Source organism: Crinia signifera, chromosome 2 (assembly GCF_055691185.1).
Source record: "Crinia signifera chromosome 2, ASM5569118v1, whole genome shotgun sequence".
NCBI lineage: Eukaryota > Metazoa > Chordata > Amphibia > Anura > Myobatrachidae > Crinia > Crinia signifera.
This window is the reverse complement of record NC_139218.1, coordinates 21,334,697-21,350,525: the sequence shown is the minus strand read 5'-3', so window position 1 is coordinate 21,350,525 and position 15,829 is coordinate 21,334,697. Positions and strand designations below refer to the sequence as shown.

The 15,829-nt window shown below is 46.5% G+C and overlaps 1 protein-coding gene across 4 annotated transcripts in view; it reads left to right on the top strand.

The window, feature by feature from the left end:
- DYRK1A (dual specificity tyrosine phosphorylation regulated kinase 1A) overlaps positions 1 to 15,829 on the top strand; it is a 77,539-nt gene that overhangs the window by 50,993 nt on the left and 10,717 nt on the right. For all 4 annotated transcript variants that reach the window (XM_083171704.1, XM_083171706.1, XM_083171705.1 and 1 more), the window contains exons 3-6: positions 10,827 to 11,026; positions 12,761 to 12,853; positions 13,558 to 13,746; positions 14,163 to 14,310. In XM_083171704.1, coding sequence (XP_083027830.1) covers positions 10,827 to 11,026; positions 12,761 to 12,853; positions 13,558 to 13,746; positions 14,163 to 14,310 — 630 coding nt within the window. The remainder of the gene's footprint in view (positions 1 to 10,826; positions 11,027 to 12,760; positions 12,854 to 13,557; positions 13,747 to 14,162; positions 14,311 to 15,829) is intronic.

Sequence of the window (15,829 nt, the reverse complement as noted above, 5' to 3'; positions counted from 1 at the left end):
TCAGATCCTAGTGCTACCTTGTGTTTCCCCACATTCATCAGATCTTAGTGCTACCTTGTGTTTCCCCGCGTTCATCAGATCCTAGTGTTACCTTGTGTTTCCCCGCATCCATCAGATCCTTGTGTTTCCCTGCATCCATCAGATCCTAGTGCTACCTTGTGTTTCCCCGCATCCATCAGATCCTAGTGCTACCTTGTGTTTCCCCGCATCCATCAGATCCTAGTGCTACCTTGTGTTTCCCCGCATCCATCAGATCCTAGTGCTACCTTGTGTTTCCCCGCATCCATCAGATCCTAGTGCTACCTTGTGTTTCCCTGCATCCATCAGATCCTAGTGCTACCTTGTGTTTCCCCGCATCCATCAGATCCTAGTGCTACCTTGTGTTTCCCCGCATCCATCAGATCCTAGTGCTACCTTGTGTTTCCCCGCATCCATCAGATCCTAGTGTTACCTTGTGTTTCCCCGCATTCATCAGATCTTAGTGCTACCTTGTGTTTCCCCGCGTTCATCAGATCCTAGTGTTACCTTGTGTTTCCCCGCATCCATCAGATCCTTGTGTTTCCCTGCATCCATCAGATCCTAGTGCTACCTTGTGTTTCCCCGCATCCATCAGATCCTAGTGCTACCTTGTGTTTCCCCGCATCCATCAGATCCTAGTGCTACCTTGTGTTTCCCCGCATCCATCAGATCCTAGTGTTACCTTGTGTTTCCCCGCATCCATCAGTCCTAGTGCTACCTTGTGTTTCCCCGCATCCATCAGATCCTAGTGCTACCTTGTGTTTCCCCGCATTCATCAGATCCTAGTGCAACCTTGTGTTTCCCTGCATCCATTAGATCCTAGTGTTACCTTGTGTTTCCCCGCATCCATCAGTCCTAGTGCTACCTTGTGTTTCCCCGCATCCATCAGATCCTAGTGCTACCTTGTGTTTCCCCGCATTCATCAGATCCTAGTGCAACCTTGTGTTTCCCTGCATCCATTAGATCCTAGTGTTACCTTGTGTTTCCCCGCATCCATCAGATCCTAGTGTTACTTTGTGTTCCCCCGCATCCATCAGATCCTAGTGTTACCTTGTGTTTCCCCACATCCATCAGATCCGTAGTGCTACCTTGTGTTTCCCCCCATCCATCAGAGCCTAGTGCTACCTTGTGTTACCGCACATCCATCAGATCCTAGTGCTACCTTGTGTTTCCCCGCATCCATCAGATCCTAGTGCTACCTTGTGTTTCCCCGCATCCATCAGATCCTAGTGTTACCTTGTGTTTCCCCACATCAATCAGATCCTAGTGCTACCTTGTGTTTCCCCACATTCATCAGATCTTAGTGCTACCTTGTGTTTCCCCGCGTTCATCAGATCCTAGTGTTACCTTGTGTTTCCCCGCATCCATCAGATCCTTGTGTTTCCCTGCATCCATCAGATCCTAGTGCTACCTTGTGTTTCCCTGCATCCATCAGATCCTAGTGCTACCTTGTGTTTCCCCGCATCCATCAGATCCTAGTGCTACCTTGTGTTTCCCCGCATCCATCAGATCCTAGTGCTACCTTGTGTTTCCCCGCATCCATCAGATCCTAGTGCTACCTTGTGTTTCCCTGCATCCATCAGATCCTAGTGCTACCTTGTGTTTCCCCGCATCCATCAGATCCTAGTGCTACCTTGTGTTTCCCCGCATCCATCAGATCCTAGTGCTACCTTGTGTTTCCCCGCATCCATCAGATCCTAGTGTTACCTTGTGTTTCCCCGCATCCATCAGATCCTAGTGTTACCTTGTGTTTCCCCGCGTTCATCAGATCCTAGTGCTACCTTGTGTTTCCCTGGTATCCTTGTGGAACGAGGCTAGCATTACTACCTAATTACATTGTGGCTGTGAGTTTGTTTCCCAAACCTGTTCCCATGTGAGTGGAGTTTGTATGTACTTCTTGTGATAGAGTGGGTATACTCCTGGTACTTTGGCCCCACCCCCCACACTCCAGGCATACTGATAGGCTAATTGGCTTTCGATGCAATTGATCTTGCATTACCACCAGGTCTAGGCCTATCACGGGTGGCCTTTTACCTGTCAGACAAACCCTCAGAGGATTTGGCTCATGTTTTGCTGTGACCCAGTAATAGGGTCCAATACTGATTCCGCCCTGGCCATGGGGCGTTGCGGCATTATTAGACCTCCCCCCCCCACCACTTTAAAACGATTACTGATTCCTTACAAACATTGGGAATACTTTAGGCAAATGGCGATACCTTCCATATATATCTAATATATGTGCGTGAGCTCCCGATCCGGAGGATCTGGGCTCCACGGTGCTCACTTTGATGGGTCAGATGGGAGCTGGGGTTCTCCTCATTCCGCAGCTGCTGGGATTCCTCCCTGGAAGCAGCAGGAGATCTGGGTTCTGTCAGCTGCTGGGTTCTGTCTGCCGCGTTCATCAGATCCTAGTGTTACCTTGTGTTTCCCCGCATCCATCAGATCCTTGTGTTTCCCCGCATCCATCAGATCCTAGTGCTACCTTGTGTTTCCCCGCATCCATCAGATCCTAGTGCTACCTTGTGTTTCCCTGCATCCATCAGATCCTAGTGCTACCTTGTGTTTCCCCGCATCCATCAGATCCTAGTGCTACCTTGTGTTTCCCCGCATCCATCAGATCCTAGTGCTACCTTGTGTTTCCCCGCATCCATCAGATCCTAGTGCTACCTTGTGTTTCCCCGCATCCATCAGATCCTAGTGCTACCTTGTGTTTCCCCGCATCCATCAGATTCTAGTGTTACCTTGTGTTTCCCCACATCCATCAGATCCTAGTGTTACCTTGTGTTTCCCCACATCCATCAGATCCTAGTGCTACCTTGTGTTTCCCCGCATTCATCAGATTCTAGTGTTACCTTGTGTTTCCCCGCGTTCATCAGATCCTAGTGCTACCTTGTGTTTCCCTGGTATCCTTGTGGAACGAGGCTAGCATTACTACCTAATTACATTGTGGCTGTGAGTTTGTTTCCCGAACCTGTTCCCATGTGAGTGGAGTTTGTATGTACTTCTTGTGATAGAGTGGGTATACTCCTGGTACTTTGGCCCCACCCCCCACACTCCAGGCATACTGATAGGCTAATTGGCTTTCGATGCAATTGATCTTGCATTACCACCAGGTCTAGGCCTATCACGGGTGGCCTTTTACCTGTCAGACAAACCCTCAGAGGATTTGGCTCATGTTTTGCTGTGACCCAGTAATAGGGTCCAATACTGATTCCGCCCTGGCCATGGGGCGTTGCGGCATTATTAGACCTCCCCCCCCCCCCACCACTTTAAAACGATTACTGATTCCTTACAAACATTGGGAATACTTTAGGCAAATGGCGATACCTTCCATATATATCTAATATATGTGCGTGAGCTCCCGATCCGGAGGATCTGGGCTCCACGGTGCTCACTTTGATGGGTCAGATGGGAGCTGGGGTTCTCCTCATTCCGCAGCTGCTGGGATTCCTCCCTGGAAGCAGCAGGAGATCTGGGTTCTGTCAGCTGCTGGGTTCTGTCTGCCGCGTTCATCAGATCCTAGTGTTACCTTGTGTTTCCCCGCATCCATCAGATCCTTGTGTTTCCCCGCATCCATCAGATCCTAGTGCTACCTTGTGTTTCCCTGCATCCATCAGATCCTAGTGCTACCTTGTGTTTCCCTGCATCCATCAGATCCTAGTGCTACCTTGTGTTTCCCCGCATCCATCAGATCCTAGTGCTACCTTGTGTTTCCCCGCATCCATCAGATCCTAGTGCTACCTTGTGTTTCCCCGCATCCATCAGATCCTAGTGCTACCTTGTGTTTCCCCGCATCCATCAGATTCTAGTGTTACCTTGTGTTTCCCCACATCCATCAGATCCTAGTGTTACCTTGTGTTTCCCCACATCCATCAGATCCTAGTGCTACCTTGTGTTTCCCCGCATTCATCAGATTCTAGTGTTACCTTGTGTTTCCCCGCATTCATCAGATTCTAGTGCTACCTTGTGTTTCCCCGCATCCATCAGATCCTAGTGCTACCTTGTGTTTCCCCGCATCCATCAGATCCTAGTGCTACCTTGTGTTTCCCCGCATCCATCAGATCCTAGTGCTACCTTGTGTTTCCCCGCATCCATCAGATTCTAGTGTTACCTTGTGTTTCCCCACATCCATCAGATCCTAGTGTTACCTTGTGTTTCCCCACATCCATCAGATCCTAGTGTTACCTTGTGTTTCCCCGCATCCATCAGATCCTAGTGTTACCTTGTGTTTCCCTGGTATCCTTGTGGAACAAGGCTAGCATTACTACCTAATTACATTGTGGCTGTGAGTTTGTTTTCCAAACCTGTTCTCATGTGAGTGGAGTTTGTATGTACTTCTTGTGATAGAGTGGGTATACTCCTGGTACTTTGGTCCCACCCCCCACACTCCAGGCATACTGATAGGCTAATTGGCTTTCGATACAATTTATCCTTTAGTGTGTGCGTTTGTGTGTTGGGCTGACATGAAGTGCCAAGATTATTTGTACCGCGCTGCATCAATTGGTGACGCCGTGTAAATATCCGGACAGTACGTCGTCAGGCTCTCCGTCGACGTGCACATTGCCGACATAGAAAAAAATGCTGATTAGGTACACCATGTAAAAAAAAGTTTGTATTATTGTTAGACATAGGTTGTGTTAAGCAAAAAATACCTTTATGTCGACATTTCAATCATGTTGACATTTATGCACGTCGGTCCAACGACAGTCGACATTCTGTATGTTGCCTTTGCATTCCACTACCAAATAATTTATAATAATACCCCTAATGTCTGTTCCCGCTGAAAACCTTTCAGGATGATGTTTTCTTCTTTATCCAATGTGCAACCAGTAATACCCCTTTCACACCAGCCTGAATTCACGGGTTGGCCCCAGGAACAACCTGCGACTAGCGCTGGTGTGAAAGGTTCCCAGGCCAAATTCCTGGGGAAATGTGCCGGGATTTCAACCCCGCTAGCTACCGTGTTTCCCCGATAATTAGACCTACCCTGATAATAAGCCCTACCCCAGATTTGAAACATTTGTCCAAAATAAACCCTCCCCCGAAAATAAGACCTATGAAATTTCCCATAGATTTTTTTTACAGTTGTTAAAGTGTAGCCCTGCTCAACCCCACTCACCTCGCCTGTACGGTAATACCGCGGCTCCCGTTCCCAGGGATGCATTGCGGTAGGCGCGGCGTGACATCACGCCGCGCACATCACGCCGCGCACATCACGCGGCTGCTGAACAGTACAGCCTGTGCAGCACACAGCGCCAACGGATGTTTTGGGGCCATCAATACCGTACCGTACGGAGTTACGGTAAACAAACAGGTTTGGGGCCATCAAGAATGTGGGGGCATGTGGAAGATGGATGACTGGGTTTAATTTTGAGATGGTGGACTGGGGCATGTTTTAAAGGAGCAGTGGGGCATTTTCTTAAAGGAGCACTGGGGCATTTTTTTAAAGGAGCACTGGGGCATTTTTTTAAAGGAGCACTGGGGCATTTTTTAAAGGAGCACTGGGGCATTTTTTAAAGGAGCACTGGGGCATGTTTTAAAGAAGCACTGGGGCATTTTTTAAAGAAGCACTGGGGCATTTTTTAAAGGAGCACTGGGGCATTTTTTAAAATAAGCCCTCCCCCGAAAATAAGACCTATGGTCTTTTTTGAGTGAAAAAAAAAATAAGACAGTGTCTTATTATCGGGGAAACACGGTAGCAGGGTTGCTCCCGGGACCAGGCCGGTGTAAAAGGCACTTACCCGGCATCCCGGCTTGCTGACGGCTTCCAGTTGTGGTGGTGGGCAGCGGCGGCCGGGAGTTTGTGGCGCCATTTGCCGGACGGCAGGGGCGGGAAGCGCTGCTGAATTTGAAAACATTTTAAAAAGACTGGCCGGATGCTGATTGGCTGAATTCAGCCAATCAGCGTCCGGCCAGTCTTTTCAAAATGTTTTAAATGATCCTGTCCAGGCTCCCCCATGTGTACAGCCGCTCTGCAGACGAGTGACTATGGGTCATAGGGTCGACACTATAAAGGTTGACATACATCAGGCCAACCACTAAAGATCAAGAGTGCTTAGGTTGACACAGGATATCGGTCGACATGGCTAAGGTTGACGGGGTCAGAAGGTTGACACACGCATTAAGTCAACATTCAAAAGGTCGACGTGAGTTTTGTCACATTTTTTTGTCCCGAATGTTGACATGGACACTGTATGTGTATAGTGTCGTCCAAGATACGGTATCCCGGAGGAGGGTGGTACCTACAGTGCTTAGCTACAAACTTTCAGAGAAATATGGAAGTGTGCAGTGGGCATTCTGGGGTAAACTTACTAAGACGGGAGTTCTACTGAAGAGGGGGTGTTGTCCATAGTAACCAATGGGATTCTGAGATCAGCCAGGTAAGCTGCTAACTGGGGGACAATACTTTTATATCTAACCATGGTTCTGTGGGACGTCCCAATCTACTTAGTCAAAGACCCGAAATCTATTTGAGGATAAAAGTCGCCGTTCACTCATTGCCGGTGACTATGCAGACTGTCCCAATTCTCGCTTCCTTTCCCCTTTTGCCCTGTTATGTGGGATTAATAATTGACGCTTGTGGCTGTGGTGGGGGTGGGGGGGGGGGGGGGACGACACAGACCTCTCTCTCCTATAGCAGAGTCGCTTTGGCGATGCAGCAACCTCCAATAAAGTGGCTGTATCTAGGACGGAGGGGGAAATCTGCAGTTTTCTTCTTTGTTAAATGGCTAAGTGATGTGGTATTGAAGCTGTATGTGCCTTCCCTCCGCACGTCAGTCCCAAGGACAAATAGTGCCTCTCTGACACAGATCCTAAGCAGATAATGCAGGTATTGTAGTTGATAAGAGGAGGTGAGTTCATAAAAACTGCAGGAAACAAAACACATTATCTTCTGCTTTTATACCGCAAACGGTAAACGGAGGCCGGTGCAGATAGTTGTCTCCTTGGGGGATTAAACAAGAGTACCCCCATTGGAATGAGTACTGCGCTCAATGCAGGGGGTTTGGCATTTCGGTTATGGTGCGCTTGAATCTACCCTTTCCCCTTGGTGCCTTATGTCATAGGAGGCTTAGAGAAAGTTGGGTAATACCTTCTTAGACAGGTTACTTGTGCTACAGCAATTTCATTCAAATCTATGTACTACAGACGGCCAGTGCGGGACAGTCGCAACAAACAATTACATCTATTCAGTTTTGAGAATTCTTTTAAATGTATTTAAAGGGCAGGAAGTCGCTGTCGGACTGGGGCAGGAAGGGACCACCGTTTAATGCGGTAGTAGGGAGCTCCAAGCTTAAGAGGGTGTGGCAAGCCACCAGTGGGGGTGTGGTCAGCCACCACAGGAGGAGGAGCCCACATGAGATATATTTCCCTGTGCACATCACCACTTATTACAGTCACTCAACTTCACCCTCGGGGGTCTGTGGGGAAATATCCGCAAAGTTTGTTGCCGCTGGGTGCTATAGAGACAGAACGCTGGCACCTCTTGGCCATACTTGGCCTTGGGCATGGCACCCTGCATGGGATTCCATTGGACTCCTATAGGTGTGTCGCAGTTTTCCTGGTCATTCTATTGCAGGCATAGAGGAACAGTGAGGACATAGTCAGCTCCCTTCGCTGTAGTTATCCTAATAATTGCCATGCTTTAGTGAATATCACATCATAGCCCTGATTCTATTAAGTTAGGCAATATGTGATGATCTGTCCCAGCATGCATTGCCACACAGGTCACGCTGGGGCTTGTGCTAGGACCCCGAGCACAGTCCGCTACTTGCTGTTAGTCTGATAAATTATTTTGTTGTTTATTAAGGACTATGCTGTTGCTGCATAGATAATGTGGTGTAACCCATAGCAACTTAGCTTGCTAAACTGTAATGTAGATGATTATCCTTTATTTATATGGCACCATAAGGGACCTGCAGCTCCTCATGGGTGGAGATACATATTATTGTGGCCCCTCAATTCTATGGGTCCCAGAGCGGGGCTGGGTAGTCACACAATCAGATAGGTGTTGTATTCTCTAGCTCAGTGGTGCCAAACTCACAGCACAACAGCTGTTGTGGAACTACACATCCCAGCATGCTTTGCCACAGTTTTTATATAATGGATTGCTAAAACTGTGGCAGGGCATGCTGGGACATGTAGTTCCACAACAGCTGGAGGGCCATGAGTTTGACACCACTGCTCTAGCTGCTTCCCAGACTGCAGTCAGACGGTGACTGGCTGTGAGCATGCTGATTGGTGGATAAGCTACAGACAGCTACCTATCAGGAAGATGGCAGGCATTCATTGTATGGAAGCATGTGGACAGAGACGGAGCAGGATGGCAGTAGGGGCAGGTTATGATGGGCGTGTTCATTGCTCGGCCCGGGGTCTTCAGTGCTGGTATGCTGGCCCTGCATGGACATGGGTTATAAACATTGGCGCAGCAGCAGGTGTCCTTATACCCAAATAAGCTGGGGACACCTGCGGATTGGTGCCGTTGTAGGCATGGGAGAGGAGACCAAGGGAAGGAAAACTGATATGGTCGCAAGGTCGATACTGTGACGGTCAGCATACATTAGGTCGACACAAAATCGGTTGACATGGCTAAGGTAGACAGGGTTGGAAGGTCAACACAAGCATTAGCTGGACAATGGGAAGGTCGACAGTCAAAATGTCGACGTGAGTTCCCCCCCCCCCCCCCCCCCCCGAGCCGCGGTGCACTGATACTGGCGTCAAAAGTTGGTACAAAAACCATGAAAAACGCATGTTGACCCAATGCTTGCGTCGACTTTCCCACCCTGTCATACTTAGCCACCTCGGCCTATTTCATGTGTCCCCCCTAAGCCATGTCAACCTTTAGTTACCAACCTAATGTATGTCGCCTTTCATAGTCATGACCCATCCAGAAAGAAGGCCTGGCCTTGTGCGAGCTTAATCTAAAGGGGAGGGACAGGCAGGCAGGGGTGACACAGAGGGGAGGGACAGACAGTCAGGGGTGACACAGAGGGGAGGGACAGACAGTCAGGGGTGACACAGAGGGGAGGGACAGACAGTCAGGGGTGACACAGAGGGGAGGGACAGACAGGCAGGGGTGACACAGAGGGAAGGGACAGGCAGGCAGGGGTGACACAGAGGGGAGGGACAGGCAGGCAGGGGTGACACAGAGGGGAGGGACAGGCAGGCAGGGGTGACACAGAGGGGAGGGACAGACAGGCAGGGGTGACACAGAGGGGAGGGACAGACAGTCAGGGGTGACACTGAGGGGAGGGACATAGAGTCTGGGGTGACACAGAGGGGAGGGACAGGCAGGCAGGGGTGACACAGAGGGGAGGGACAGACAGTCAGGGGTGACACAGAGGGGAGGGACAGGCAGTCAGGGGTGACACAGAGGGGAGGGACAATGAGCGGGTAGCTGAGAGAGTTGGAAGACTGGAATGAAGAAGTGGGTCTAGGTTTTGTAGAGAGGGAGAGAGTTCCAGAGGGAAGGAGCAGCTCAGGCAAACTCTTGTAGCCAGTTGAGGAGAGGTCACCATTAGTGGAGCGGAGTGGGCGATCGGGAGTGTGAGGCTGGCAATGTGTATATAGGAGAGGATTGAGTGAGGCCTTTGTCCAGCTCCTCACACTTGCAGAATCCTAGTGCCGCTCTGAGTTATGGAGTATCTTGCACTCATTTATTATCCTGTTATGTACAACCAGGTAACAATACCCGGTAAATATATCCTTACCTCTCTTATTGGTATTGATCATTCCAATGTTCTTTTATGTGTAACCTTTAAATATTTAACCAGATTTAATTCTAATTTCCATGTCAAGAAGTAGGACATGTTCAGAATTCAGGGAATATGTTTCAAAGCTTGGAGAGTGATTGCAACCAATTAGCTCCTGTCATTTTTCAAACTGCTTATAAACTGACAGTTAGGAGCTGATTGGCTTGGTGAGATTTGGTAAGAAATCTCCAGTTTTTTTTTTTTTTAAAGTGGCAATCATTTACACTGCAAAATCAACCTGGTTTAGCAGTGTAAATGATTGCCGCTTTAAAAAACCCTGGAGATTTCTTCCCAAATCTCTCACTTTCTGAATCTCTCATCCTATTAAATTTCACCCACTGCTCACATACATTTCTTATAAGTTGTTCTATAGCCCCATCTAGTGTCTGTTTGATAAACTGCTGCCAAATCAATGCACTGTGTCCTAGGTTTTCATAATCTATGTTTAAGGCAAGTATGTTAGCCGGCCTATAAGCATCCAGTAGTTTATAGGGCTATTTCACATGCTCCGGCTCCTGCCGGGCAGCCAAAAGCCGTACCGCACACAGTAGTTAATAATGATCGTGTCTATTCACGCGGCCCGGCCGCCCGGTTGCAGCTGGATCCCACCACTGGAAAGGACGGCTGCCGGGCTGTTGCCATCCCCACCATTCTAAACTTCTGTCTGAGGCACTGCTTATTCGCCATGCGCGGTTTCGCCGCACAGCAGGAGACGGCGCGTGTGAAATAGCCCATATAGTAGGTGGTCTTTTTTTTTTTTTTGCAAATGATTATTTCACATAGAGATTGGCCTCTTGGTTAATTATCTTCATTCTATGAACGCTATCACTGATCACGAGTAATTGGCTAACCAGGGGCTATACAGTTATTTGTTAATGCTACTCATACGTTGGATAAGTTATGGTGTCAGCCAAGTTACCAGTGCTGGAACCTGATATCAGATGAACAGTTGTGTAAAGGAATAATCAGTTTGTTCTAATAAAGCAATGAATGCCTAATGTGCATTATACAGGAGTGAGTATGTAGTGTTTGAAATGTTTTTTTTCCTCTCTCTTTCAGGAGGAGAGACTTCAGCATGCAAACCGTCGTCTGTACGGCTTGCACCCTCATTTTCATTCCATGCTGCCGGTCTGCAGATGGCTGGACAGATGCCGCACTCGCATCAGCAGTACGGTGACCCGCGCCAGCAGAACCTAAATGACCAACAAGCATCTGCCTTATCTCACAATGACCAGAATCAGCAACCGCTGGCTAACCAGGTGGGAGGGGCAATCACAGCTGTGTCTCATTCATGCTTCAGAATAGGCATCTAGCTCTGCTTAAAGAAACTTAATAGGCCAGGTTTGCAAATAAGAATTCCATTGGTGGAATCTAGCATTATGTATTCCCGCACACTGCCATATTTAGTGGTTCTACAATAGCCCTGAAATGTGATCAGCACCAATGATTTCAAAAGCTCAGAGGTCGGGCAGAAATATTATTCCATTCCAAAAGTAACTTATGGGCAGAATTACTAAGCCTGGTGAAGTGATAAAGTTTCCGGTGATAATGCAGCAGCCTGTCGGCTCCTAACTGTCAATATGCAGGTGGTGTTTGGAAAATGATAGTTGGCTGCTGCGTTATCACCGCCCACTTTATTACTTCACCCGGCTTAATACATCTGCCCCTGGTACTTCATGTAATAATGGGGAACATGTATTAAGCCTGGTAATGGGATTAAGTGGTGATAAAGTGAAATGTGATAATGCACCAGCCAATCAGCTGTGTTTGAAAAATTACAGTTAGAAATTGATTGACTGGTACGTTATCACCCTTCACTTTACCACTGCTTTATCACTTCAACATGCTTAATACATCTCATATTAGCTCGTATTATTTCAAATAATAAAATCCAACCAATATATTGAAGCAATTTAATTGATAATTTAAGTGATACTGGGGCAGATGTATCATAGCAGCGCTTATCGCGCCGCTATGATACTTCCTGCTTCGCCTCAATAGCGAGGCGAAGCAGGAAGGGACATCGACAAGATGTATTAACATCTTGTCTGCCGAAGCGGGGGAGCGTTAACTCCCCCCTTCGGCGATGTCCCTTTCTGGAGATAGCGCATCAGTTAATACTGATGCGCTATCTCCTGTCCCCCGGCCGGCCGCACTGGGCATGCGCGAGATCTCGCAAAAACCGCGAGATCTCCAGCGCAGCCCAAGCCAGACGCAGGGCTAGCGTTGTCCCCATAGTGGGGGATAGGACAACGCTAGCCCTGAGCTGGCGAAGCGGCCGGGGCGAATTAACGCCTTGAAGGCTGTTAATACATCGCCCCGGCCGTTAATCCCTGGGGGGGATTGCAGGGACAGCCCCGCCGAGCGTAACTCGGCGGGCTGTCACTAGCGCACGTTAGGTGCGCTAGTAATACATTAGGGACAGACGTAATCCCCCCCCCAGTTAACCAGCGTTAAGTGCATTTTTGCACTTAACGCTGGTTAATACATCTGCCCCAATGTCACAGTTATTAACCAGATCTTAAATTCAAATTTTAACTGTCAAAATTCCAATATATTTTAGATCTACTTCGTATATTGTTTTATTCCGCCTATTGTAATTTGTCACAAACCGTACTCGGTGAATGTGAAACTAATATACAAGACTTGGATCAATGCTTACGCTCGCTGAGAAACCAGGATAGAAAGTGTTTTATTTTTAAATTGTTTTCTTAATATAATATTTTAAAGAGCAGATGTTGAGTGCATGCGGCTGAAGTGGCAATGTGTTGGGTGAAATCAATATCTCAGAATGCAGACTATCCGTTCTGTAAGAGTAGGTGACACGTTGCTGATGAATGCTGGCTCAGCCACCAATCACCGCCTCCACTTTTTGTGTTAAAGCGAGCTCTTTAAATGATGCTTTTAATGGCGCTGTGGGTGTACAGCGTGCATACGTCTGTCTTTGTTATGGTCAGATGAGTTAAGACAATGCATTTTCTATCTTTCTGCAGCGGCGGATGCCCCAAACCTTTCGTGATCCGACGGCAGCGCCTTTACGGAAACTGTCAATTGACTTGATCAAAACATACAAACATATTAATGAGGTGAGAGGTTAATACTGCGGTTCTCCATCTTGGATGAGGAGATTCTAATAAAGGCTTTTTATTTATCTGCTCTCAGTTGAATCTACTGTTGTTCTATCTTGTTCTTTTCCATCCATATGATGCTTGTGATCTTTCTGCCCTACGTTTGCCCCATGTGTGTCTTTGCGCCAAGGTTGCACCATGTGTTTCTTTGCACCAATGGTGACCCTTGTGTTTCTTAGCGCCAGGGTTGTCCCATGTGTTTCTTTGCGGCAAGGTTGTTTTGGTACTCTTTACCTAGAACGGCGCCCGCGATTGGCATCGCGGGCAAAAAATCGCGGGCATCGCGGGCACATAAAAAACGGGTGCGACGCGATGCCCGCGATTTTCCCATAGGGATCAATGTTAAAACTGTGATTGGACGCGATTTTACTGTTAAATGCCTCAATGCCCGCGATTTGGCCATAGGAAACAATGTTAAATGGGCCACAGAGCCCTAATAGTGCCCTTGAACTGTGAAATGGCCCCCACAATTGTTAACGCCACCCCACGATCAATGTTCTAGGTAAAGAGTACCGTCGTTTTTTTTCCTGCCGTAAGGTTGTCCCATTTTTTTTTTGTGTGTGCTGAAGTTGCCCCATTTGTATTTGTTTTTATTATTTGAGATTATTCTGAGGTTACCCTGTCTTTCTGCCTTGTCTCACAATGAGTTTTGCTCGTTCTAGGTCTACTATGCAAAAAAGAAGCGGCGGCATCAGCAAGGACAGGGCGATGACTCCAGTCATAAGAAGGAGAGGAAGGTTTACAACGATGGCTACGATGATGACAACTACGACTACATTGTGAAAAATGGCGAGAAGTGGATGGACCGCTATGAAATCGACTCTTTGATTGGAAAAGGTTCCTTTGGCCAGGTACAAACTGATCGGGATTCGTGCGCGTAGTGAACAGTGGTGTGCAAAAATAAACACCACCCTGACGAGAATCGAGATTCCTACTGTCGGGACATTCCAACAGTCGGAATCCCATATTGGATACCACCCCTTAATCCTTAGGATCCGATAGTTATTGCACCTGAACTGATGCATCCATCCATGCAATTTGATGATCATTAGGTGTCAGTATACATTCTGGGGTACATTTACTAAAGCTTAAATAATAGAGAGGTTCTGATTGGTTGCTATGAGCAATATCACTTATTTTCAGTTTTAGTAGGTTTCCTCCTGTCTGTTAACATTTGCACATTGTCTGCAGCAGCTCAGCACGGAGTTGCGTGTTTTGCGCGCGTTGCGTACTATGTAGTAACAGTGCCGTTGTTTTTGTGTCCTAGGTTGTAAAGGCGTACGACCGCGTGGAGCAGGAGTGGGTGGCAATTAAAATTATAAAGAACAAGAAAGCTTTCCTAAATCAAGCGCAGATCGAAGTCCGACTTCTCGAGCTGATGAACAAACACGACACAGAGATGAAATACTATATCGGTAAAGCGGGTTTGCGCTGAATTATTACTCCACCTGTTTGAGACTTATGACGTTGGGTGATTGGGTGGGGAGCAGAAGGAGGTGATATATATATATATATATATATATATATATATATATATATATATATATATATATATATATATATATATATAGACAGTCTGGGGGTAATGGATACCGGCCAATTAGACTCCAGTTTTTATTTTTAATTTATTTTTGTAATATTATTATTTCTTTACTTTTTATTTGTTATTGTTTAATGAGGCCTATACATCAAACAGCTATTGGGGCAGTTCTATATTTTGTCAATATGGGGGAAATCGAACATGTTGGAAATCCTGTAATTGGCTGATTCCACCCCAAAAATGATTGGGATCAGCCATTCTGGAATTTTTTTCAACTTTGGCAATTCCATACCTTTTCTTCCATCATCGATGCCAATCATTAAGTCAACATCGGCAGGATGGCGAATCGGTCAGTAGATGTATGGCCACGTAAGTGATCATTGACGGAAAACAGTTTAATGTCTATAGTCAAAAGGTTGACACCTTAGTTTTGAATGGCATACTGTCGACATTGTTAACCTGTCGGCATCTGCAAAATATTGACAATAGAAATGTTAGGATTAAAACTGGGTGTCAACATGTCAGTGTTGACTTTGCGGCATCTATATAATGACTGTCAACTGATATGTGACTGATCCATGTTTACAGCTCTTTAGAGATTAACAGAGTAACGTTAAAGGTATATTTCACCTTCAGGCAATTTTAGTTTACAGGTTTGTATAATGAATAGTATGCATTGCGATTTACCTAGTATCCATTGCGATTTACCTAGTATGCATTGTGATTTACCTAGTGTGATTTACGTAGTATGTGTTGTGATTTACCTAGTGCGAATTTCAATTTACCTAGTATGCATTGCGATTTACCTAGTATGCATTGCGATTTACTTAGTATGCATTGCAATTAACCTAGTATGCGTTGCGATTTTACCTAGTACAATTTTACCTAGTATGCATTGCGATTTACCTAGTATGCATTGCAATTAACCTAGTATGTGTTGCGATTTTACCTTTGCTATTTACCTAGTATGCATTGTGATTTACCTACTGTGATTTACCTAGTATGCATTGTGATTTACCTAGTGCAATTTACCTAGTATGCATTGCGATTTACCTACCGGTAGTATGCATTGCAATAAACCAAGTATGCATTGCGATTTTACCTAGTACAATTTTACCTAGTATGCATTGCGATTTATCTAGTGCGAATTTCAATTTACCTAGTATGCTTTGCTATTTACCTAGTATGCATTGTGATTTACCTACTGTGATTTACTTAGTATGCATTGTGATTTACCTAGTGAGATTTACCTAGTATGCATTGCAATTAACCTAGTATGCGTTGCGATTTTACCTAGTATGCATTGTGATTTACCTAGTGCGAATTTCAATTTACCTAGTATGCTTTGCTATTTACCTAGTATGCATTGTGATTTACCTACTGTGATTTACCTA